This window comes from Plasmodium fragile (genome assembly GCF_000956335.1).
Source record: "Plasmodium fragile strain nilgiri unplaced genomic scaffold supercont1.12, whole genome shotgun sequence".
NCBI lineage: Eukaryota > Apicomplexa > Aconoidasida > Haemosporida > Plasmodiidae > Plasmodium > Plasmodium fragile.
Window position 1 is genome coordinate 395033 of NW_012192592.1, and position 9358 is coordinate 404390.

Here is a 9358-nt window from a genome sequence, read left to right on the forward strand (position 1 = left end):
AAAAAAAAAAAAAAAAAAAAAGGCATACACATTACGTACATAAGAGTGTATACATACATATATACATTCAAACATGCGATGGCAAAATTTTTTACGACGATGATACGATGAACGTCGTGTGTTGACGATACGCTGCGTTTTAAAAACGAAGTGCGACGAGCGATTTTTCTCCTGTGCTGAACTCCATTTTTTTAAAGTGGAAGATTAAAACATAATTGTAGCTGTTCAGGTTAATCAAAGGAGAGATAACAATTTAGCCTAACACTCCTTTTTTTTGTATTTTTTAGAAAAGGGAGAAAAAAAACCAAACAGAACCGAACCGAACCGAAACAAAAAAAAAAAAAAAAAAAAAAAAAAAAAAAAAAAAAAAAAAAAAATTTTTTTCTTTCCCGCATGCATCAGAGCTATTCGAAGGTTGAGCTTTAGTTCGTTGGTATTCTCTCCATGGAGTAGGGATTCCATTGTCCACTGTGCGGAATGTGCAGGCGATGGAGCACTCGGTCGTAAAGTCAGTCGTCGTAGAGAGGGGCTTGGCGAATGGAGGCACGCAGTTGGTGGTGGCAGGCCATATAAATATACATAAGCACATACACTTAGAAACCGTACGTAGTACAATTCGTACGTTTGCCCTGCGTGGTGGCTGAGTTTGTTCCACTGCGCACGGTTCGCTCCCCCGCAGAAGCCGCAAAGGGACAAACGGACGAACGGGCATACGTGGTGTGAACAACATTTAAAAGGAGAAACATTTTTGCTTCCATTCCTGGTACTCTTAAAACCGCGCATATTGATAGCATTTTTTTTTTTTTTTTTTTTTTTGTTCTTGTGGCCCAAGTGGAGGTAATGTCCACTGCTTCTAACCCTAATAAAGAGGTTCGTGCAAGCGCCACACCGGTCGTGATTTTTTTATCTGAACAGAGGCACCTTAATGAAACAAACAAATGAACAGCCTCCACCCCAGTGCAATTCCATTTAAGCCCACCACACTTCTCTATACACGTAACGGGGAAAGGGGAAAAAAAAATAACAAAATATACACATTTTGGAGCCAGACCTTGTGGTGGTGATGCTGAAACAAGGAGAGCAGGGGGTTAACTCACTCATGTGGTTGCCTAATACGAACGTGTGTTTCTATACACTCCCTTTCATGGTTTATAACGAGAAGAGAAAAAAAAAATGAATCACTTGTAACGATATGAAGTAATTATTTAACTGTGAGTGTTATCTCCAGCATACTTGTGCAGGTGTAGTTAGAGGGAGAAGGAGGAATAAAAAAAAAAGAACCTACGAGAATAACCGTACCCTGCAGGGTGGTAACAAAGGAGTAAATCGTTATATATATATGTTACCGTTGCACACGTACAATCCCGTATGAACCTACTCTAACTGCGGAATTGAACCCATTGGGAGGAGAGTAGCTAACCCGAACGTGCATATAAATAAATGCGGCACTCCTCCATTAGAAATAAACAAAACGAGTGTGTACATCAGCATGAGTTGTTTGAAGCGTGCCCTTTGCCCCATCAGGGGAAATGAATGGCGCCCTGTTAATAATCCCGTGTATCTTATAAAAAGGCATTTTTCTCATGTCCACAAGAATGGGGATCGGGCCGAGGGTGCCTGCGCCCGCCCACAACCATGCGTCATGCTGGAGTCGGAAATTCTCTTGGACTTCAAAGGTGTGTGCAGCGGAATAGCGGCGGCATGACAGCGGCATGACAGCGGCATAACGGCCGTGTAACAGCTGCAGAGCGGCGGCATGGCTCGGAGTGAACCCTGCACTTGTGCGCCACGTGTATCATCATGCACACGCTTGGCAACCCTCAACACATCTCCTTGTCTGCGTACCTCTCCCTCCGAGTAGGTCACTTCTACAGAGGCATGGACGTGCGGGCCCTGTGCAGGCGAGCTACATTCGATGAAGTTATTTTTTTACTTCTACATAAAAAATTTCCAAACCAAAGTGAATTAAAAAGAAAAAATCGCCACGTTCAAAATGAACTAGAGCGCTTTTGCGAAGGGAATGTGTTAGAGATGGGGAGGCTGCTTCACACTTCAGACCCCCTCGAGCTCATACGCATAGCCCTCCTGCAGTTCTCGCACCAGGCAAAGCGTGCAGCGGAAAAACGTACAGAGGAAAAAGGCGACGCAGAAAAAGGCGACGCAGAAGAAGGAGAAGGAGAAAGGGACGAGGACGACCCCGTTCTTAATTACCTCAAAATATTAGCCGCATCTCTGAAGTTACTCCTGCGGTGGGGCCATTCCGAGTTGGTTCCTCCACCCACGCAGGACTACGCAGCCTACTCAGATTTCGCTTCCTTCCTCATTGATTCGTACCCCATGGGGGGGACCGAGGGAGACTTCCTCCAGGAGAGAGAAGAAAAAAAAAAGCTTCTAAATGCATTCCTCCTATGCATGTGCGAACAGGGCATGAATGAAAATACATTTTTCATTCGAATGCTCAGTTCTGTACAGGGCCACAATTATTTCAGCTTGTGCGTCTCTGCTAGTACCTTCTATGTAGATGCGTTCAGTGGCGTCAATCTGTCTCACTCCTTGGAGGGCTTCCTCAAATTTGTGGTCCCTCCGGTAAGGGGCGCTAAACGTGCTGCGCAGGACCAGCTTTGCACCCATGGGGAAGCTGAAGGGGGACAACTTGGCCAGGCAGAACTTCGCCAGGGACAACGTCGCCAGGGAGACCACGTGGACGAGGCGATAGCCGAACCCCCGAACGTAAATTTCTTCTTTCACAAAGGAAACTCGTACAAGGAAAAAAACGACATCCTTAAAAAACACCTGACCGAGTATTGCAACAACACATGTGAGAAGAATCTGCATTACCTAAAGCATTTCGAGCAAGTGGAAGAATTCTTTTTAAAGAAACAAAAGAAACACGCCTCCTGCTACTACTACCCCCTATTGATATTTCACCTGTTGAATTTACCTCTTCCTTTTTTACCCTCTGTTTTTTTCATAATGAGGCTACTCTCCTTCACGGCGCATCGCCAGGAACAAATTTGCAACAACAAGATGGTCAAGTATGCGGGGGTTTACACCGGAGTCCCACCCAGAGGGAACCACATGCAGGTAGAACATCGTGGCGCCACATCGCCACATTGAGGTAGCACCCCCCCCCCCCCTCTTTTTTGTTCTTTTCAGGGGCGTGTCTGCTCTTCCTTCCAGGTTAGCTGCACCGGGGGAAAGTTCTCACGCTGTTGCATAATTTTTTTTTTTTTTCCCCCATCACAGCATAATAGCGCAATGTTATAATTGTTCTCACACCAGGCAGAGCGTCCACACAGGAAGAGATGCACCCCCTCTCTTCACAACTGTGTAACTGCTACTACTGCTGCACGTGTCATGTCCAGGTGGGGAAGCGTTATACATATGCTTGAGTATGAGGTAAGGTGGTGGCCACAGCGGGCACACATACGTTTATATGGTGTACCGCGCCCCTTCCCTTGTGGCCATTTTAAAAAAGGGGCGCTTTCCCATTCTGGCAGACTCCCTTGTAATTCCCTCGTGTGAGTTGCAACTGTTAGTGAAAATGTTAGCTGAAATTATTAGCTACAATTGTGGGCGGGGATGACCCTGTCGCTTGCCCCTCTCCCCACCTCCTCTGTACATTTTTCTTTTTGAGGAAAAATAATTACGGCCTTCTTCACAATTTTATCGTGGGGGGCCCACACTTGCCGTCCCCCATTTTTGGCTCAAAAAATATGCGCATACGCAGCAACGCACCAAAATGTATGAACGTTCATAATTTTTTTTTTTTTTTTTTTTTTTTTTTCCCTTTTGAATTATTCCTTTTGCCGCACATGGCTACAATCCTCCCACTTAGCTTAACGCGATGCCGATTTAGTTATGGCCTGGCGCGTTAGCATTAGATAGAAAAATGGAATGAAGTTCCACCGCAGCTTTTTTTAAAAGTATTCCTCCCTCACCATTCCCCATGTGTACATACACGCGGTTTAGCATCTGCACGCACGTAAAATTTTAACTTCTTTTGTTTTGTGTTTTCTTGGGGCGTGGTTGTATTTTTTATTAGTGCATGCTTTGAGATGGAGGGAGGGGGGAGTGGAGCAGGGTGTATAAGTATAAAGTCCTATTCCTCCGCAGCCGCTATCACGGGCGTACAAATTGAGTGCAAATGTTGCTGCCCTTACGCGGTCAGCACTGTGTGATGAATGCACGAGCTTTTTTCTCCCTCCCCCGCCCCACATACCATGTTTAAATTTCTACACGACATAGATGTGGCGAAGAGGAAACTCCTGAACACCATTAATAACAAATTTGCGCTCCCCAACGAAGACGATGAGTGCCTGTTCCCGGGGGACGAGGAAAGTATGAACCGCGCAGTGGGGGCAGGGGAGTGCTCGCTCCCAGGAAAAGGGGATCGTCCAAGCGGAGAGGAGGACGACGAGGACGTTTCAGGCGAATCGCACGAGGAAGACTCAAACTCATCTCATCACGACGACTCAAACTCATCTCATCACGACGACTCAAACTTATCTCACCAGGATGACTCAAACTTATCTCACCACGACGACTCAGTTCAGTCCAGTGGTGAAAACCTTAGCCATTCCGACGCTGGTGCGAAAACAAGTGTGCGATATGAACACGAAGAGATTGACACACGTGAGGAGAATGAAAAAAGGGAAGACGGAGCTGGGGGGGCGACGTGCAAGGGGCAGTCTCGCCAGGGGAGTGAAGTTATCACGCAGGTGGGAGCCATTCCCGTTGCTCAACCATGCAGAGGATGCTGTGAGGGAAGCGAAGGTGGCGAAGGCGGCGAAGGAGGAGAAGGAGGCAGCCGCGCCATGGCGCGTAAGGAAGCCCACGTGGGTGAAACAAAAAAATGTTACCCCCCCAGGTTAAAGAAGGAAACGAAAAAGAGGAAAAAAAAAACAGACGCAAAAGATGAAACGGACACCCTTACAGAGTCTACCTTTTACAACCACCTCAAAAGTAAAGTAGCAAAAGATCTGTGTTGCACAGTGGAGAATGAAAAGTATGAAGAGGTGGTCAAGCAAATAATTCTTTTAAGAGAAATGCCCAGCGGAGAGGCAAACTGTATGGTGAACACACAAAGCAACTCCTCCCTTGAGCAACACAAAAAGCTAGCTGAAGACTGCGCCACAAAGATATGCGATCTGCTACTAGGCCATACGAGCAAGCTGTTTGTGAAGCCCCCCCCCCTGCTTGGCAGTGGAGAGCAGAAACAAGAGAATGAAACAAAGGAGAAAACAAAACAAGTTAAAGAAATAATTGAATTAAAAAGGAAAAATAAAATTCTTAAAGATATAAACGAAAGACAAACGAAACAACTGTTACAACTCTCAAGTCAGTTGTCCTCGACCATAAAAAGTGATGCAGAACAAAATGAACGAAACTACATAAACGGTCAAGTGGACTCCATGGAAAAGGAGCTAACTCAATTGAAGACACAAGTGGTTATGTTAGAAGAAATTGCAAATGATAAAAATATACATGTAAAAAAAAATTACGAATTAGCATGTTTAATAAAATCATTAGAACTTGCTCTTCAAAAAAAGTCTCACCTTTGTGTTTCATTGTGGAAGGAGAAACACCAACTACGGGACAGGCTACAAGGGTACCGTGAGCAGGTGCAACTGTCTCGCGAGGACTTGCGTGCTTGTAGAGCAGATTTGCTAGACATGCAACGGAGGGAAAAACGACTCGCGTTCCAACTCAGGGGCCTCATCAGGGCCCGTGGCGACTGGGCTGGCGGGATATCCCTGCGGCGTCATACAAACAAAGGGCGCCTCAAGTTGCGCGCAAGAGGGGGAAGAGGCGACAGCAGCGAAAGCAGTGCTTGTAATGATGCAGCAGAGGGGGATCCTCCGTTGGACCATTCAAAGAGTACCCATTTTGAGCGCCACCTGAACAGTGTGTACCCTCCACGCCGTACAAGAAGCGCCGATCCCCCGCGATGCGCAGCAGCGGCAACCGAGAGCAACGCAGCCAATTACCTCACCAGTCACCTCACCAGTCACCTCACCAGCGCTGGTACCAACTGCAATACTGACCGGTGCGCAAACCGAGATACCCTAGAGGATCTCGCGCGAAAGGTAAAGAATTACAAATTTTTTATACACGAATGGAAGTCTTTGTTTGTTAGAAACAAAAAAAGAAATGACGCGGAATTGAATGAAACAAAAAAACTGTTGTCACAACAGGTTACAAAAAATGAAATGCTAGAAAAACAAAATCAAACTCTTTTAGAAGAAATGAGATCGTTTCACATGGGTGCAGACAACAGAGGAGGTAGTGACATGGACAATGGAATGGGTAACGTCACAGAGGACGACATACATTGTGAAGAGAGTCACCAGGACGACGGGGTCTGCTCCAAAACGAAAGAACTCGTAGAAGAAGTAAATTTCCTAACAAGAGAAGTAGAAAAGCTGCGAGAGGACCAGCTCCTACTCCAGGAGGATGTTAAAAAGAAAAGCACAATTATCGTGCACCTTATAAAGAACCACGCCCTCAGCGAGGAGCCTTTCGGGTAGGCCTTTTTCCGCGCGTCACTGGAAAGGAAGCGCCACTGGAATGGACGCGTGACCAAAATGGACGCGCGCCTGGAGGAAGATTTTGCAGGAGATCCGTGTTGAAAATATTCGCCTTCGATCAGACTTGGTCACGGCCAAATGTATGAAGGAGGACAGCACTGCATCTTGTATTAGGCAGGACAACCCTAAACCTGAACATGAAAAATAAAACAAAAAAAAAAAAAAAAAAACACCCGCCCACTTCTTATTTTCTCTCCAATTGAGGTTGTGTCTCCAATTCAGATTGCCCCTCTTCTCGTCGCCGATCTTTTTTTTTGTGAATGCACATTGATCCCATTTCGATTTGACGCATTTTTCTACGTCCCTTTTTTTTTTTTTTTTTTTTTTTTGTCACTTGTTATTTGTCTCCAGTATAGCTGACGTGGCTGCTAAGTCTGACCGAACAAACGAAGAAGAGTGTGGTTCTCCGTCCACCATCTTCTGTGCCTGTCATTTTGAAACGCACCTTTTTAATTTGGCTTCATTTGTGTTATGCCACGATTCGCCACTTGCTGCTCATCGGCGCTGCCGCCACTCAATGCCGCCATGCGTCGCCGCGCTGAGCTAGCCCCCCCACATCATGTTGAGGGATATATTTTCCACGCAGTTGTCAGACAGGTACTTGTTGACGATTGCCTTGCGCACGAAAGTCCTCTTGTTGTCATTGGAGAGCCCGTCCAGTATATTTTTTCCGGACCACTTGGCCAAGTGGTATGCGAAGCAGCTAAGGAATTCCTGAAACAGGCTGCGACTGGCCAGGTGTGAGAGAGTCACATGTTTTGAATCGCTTTTTATCTTACTCTTATGCTCTTGTACAAACTGGTTACATATTTTTTGGTCAAAGATTGAAACCATCACTTCTAAATTGCGCCTCGAGGAATATCTGTCCCAGTTGTATGAACCCACAGCACACCAGAGGTTGTCCACCATGAGGTTCTTTGCATGACAATGCCTATTCTGTAAAAAATAGAAATCGCTTTTTCCCTTTTTTTGTCTGTGGAGGAAATTATGTCCTATTTTTGACCCCGCTCGCTTGCGCAGGTTGTGCAGGTAGGAGTTTGCTTTTCGCTCCTCCCTTTCGTCGTTGCCTCCGCTGCCACTCCCGCCGCCAGTCTCTTCGCTACTCCCATCGTCGCTATCGCTACCCTTGTTGAACTTCTTGAGGAATTTCTTCACAACGTGATAGGTGGCGGGGACGTCTCCTACCACATCCGAGTTGCCAGACAGCAGGAAGGAAATATCGACCCCTTTGTTCAGGGCAGAAAACAAAGCTCTCCTCAAAAAACCAGGGGGGATAAAATAGCTAGTTGTTATATAAATATTTTTTGTGGATACGTTTTTAATAACCCATTCAAAGGTAGATTGAATGGAACGCACTTTCTTAAGCACATTTGAATGCAGCACTTGAATAAAGCAAGAGTGTCCGTGTTCATCTTCATACCTTTGTTGTTCCTCAATTGGTTCCCTTGTGATTGGCGTGTTGGCCATGCTAAGTGAGTCGATAAACACGTCTGCCAGATCTTTCACTGCGGGTCCCTTCACCTTTATGTGTAAGTCGTAGAACTGCAGGCGTTGGCTATTACTTTTTGTTTCGCCCTCTGCGTCGGCCTCTTTGTCCGCCTGCTTCTCCCCCTCTTTGTCCGCTTCTTTATCCCCCCGTTTCTGTTTGCTGTACCAGCCCACGCCGCTGGGGACGACGTGCTCATTAACATTCATCGAGCCGCAGTAGGCAATGTCGTCCACTATAATGATTTTGCGATGGTCCCGGAAAACAATGGGTAACATATTGAGGAAGGAATTCAAAAATGTGTTAAATAAAATCACCTGCACATTACTCTCCTTCATTTTACGCACCCATTTATTTTTAATTTGTAAACTCCCTATATAGTCAATCAGAAAAATAACGTCGCATCCTCTCTTGGCTGCATTACACAGACTGTCCACCACCTCGTTGGCTAGCTCAGAGTCATCGACCCAGTAACATTCAAACCAAACCCTCTTTTTACTCTTTTCTATTGACTCAAATATATCCTTATAGGCTGTATGTGAGTCGTTGTATATATGTATTTGATTCCCATCAGACACTTTTCCATATTTTTCTTTATTTTTTTTTAACATATATTTCCATTTTTTTTTTAAAATATCTTTTTCCTTTTTGCCTACTGTGAGTTGTTCGACGTTATCTTCTACTATCGTGTCAATATCAATTTGGTCTGTGTTTTTTTTTTTTTTTTTTTTTTTTCCCTTCTCCCTCTGTATCGTCGTCCCCTGTTCCACCCTTGACCAGCGGGTTGATCTTCTTAATCGTTTTCAACACGGTGCCCTTCAAACCCCGCTTCGCATGCGGTACGGTTTCCTGGGGGGCGGAAGCGGGGCAGGGTGTACTTGCAACTGCATCTCGTCCATCCACTGCCCCTGCAACTGTATCCCGTAGAACCGCTACCTCCCCAACTGCCTCCCGTCCATCCGCTGTATCCTTATCCGCCTTCTGACCCACCACTTTTGTTTTCAACCGACCGCCGCCCCTTTTTGTGGCCCCCTGCGTGGACACCTGCACAGGAGCCCGCACGGGCTCCACCGATACTTCCGCCAAAATGTAGCAGCCACAAGAGCTCATCCTTTCATGGCGCTGTGTGAGGAAACACAACGGACTTCTCACATTTCCAGTCTGTTCAAAGGGAAAAAAAAAAATAATAAAATACAAAACTTGGAAAGGCCGCAACATGAAGGAGTAACCCCAGAACGACATTCCCCATTGAATCGCCCAACAGACCAAAAAAAAAAAAAAA

General features: G+C 45.8%; 3 protein-coding genes across 3 annotated transcripts; 2 read left to right on the top strand and 1 right to left on the bottom strand.

Annotated features, from left to right (window-relative positions):
• Positions 1 to 1489: 1489 nt before the first annotated feature.
• Positions 1490 to 3117, top strand: AK88_01451 (uncharacterized protein; the record flags this gene model as incomplete). The annotated part of the gene is made up of 2 exons (XM_012479086.1): positions 1490 to 1676; positions 1862 to 3117. 2 exons carry the CDS (start codon positions 1490 to 1492, stop codon positions 3115 to 3117), a joined length of 1443 nt encoding a protein of 480 aa, XP_012334509.1.
• Positions 3118 to 4223: 1106 nt separating this feature from the next.
• AK88_01452 (uncharacterized protein) lies at positions 4224 to 6738 on the top strand (the record flags this gene model as incomplete). Its single annotated transcript, XM_012479087.1, has 2 exons — positions 4224 to 6526; positions 6606 to 6738. 2 exons carry the CDS (start codon positions 4224 to 4226, stop codon positions 6736 to 6738), a joined length of 2436 nt encoding a protein of 811 aa, XP_012334510.1.
• Positions 6739 to 7133: 395 nt separating this feature from the next.
• Positions 7134 to 9186, bottom strand: AK88_01453 (uncharacterized protein; the record flags this gene model as incomplete). The annotated part of the gene is made up of 2 exons (XM_012479088.1): positions 7134 to 8728; positions 8847 to 9186. The coding sequence occupies 2 exons, from the start codon at positions 9184 to 9186 to the stop codon at positions 7134 to 7136; spliced, it is 1935 nt and encodes a 644-aa protein (XP_012334511.1).
• Positions 9187 to 9358: the final 172 nt, after the last annotated feature.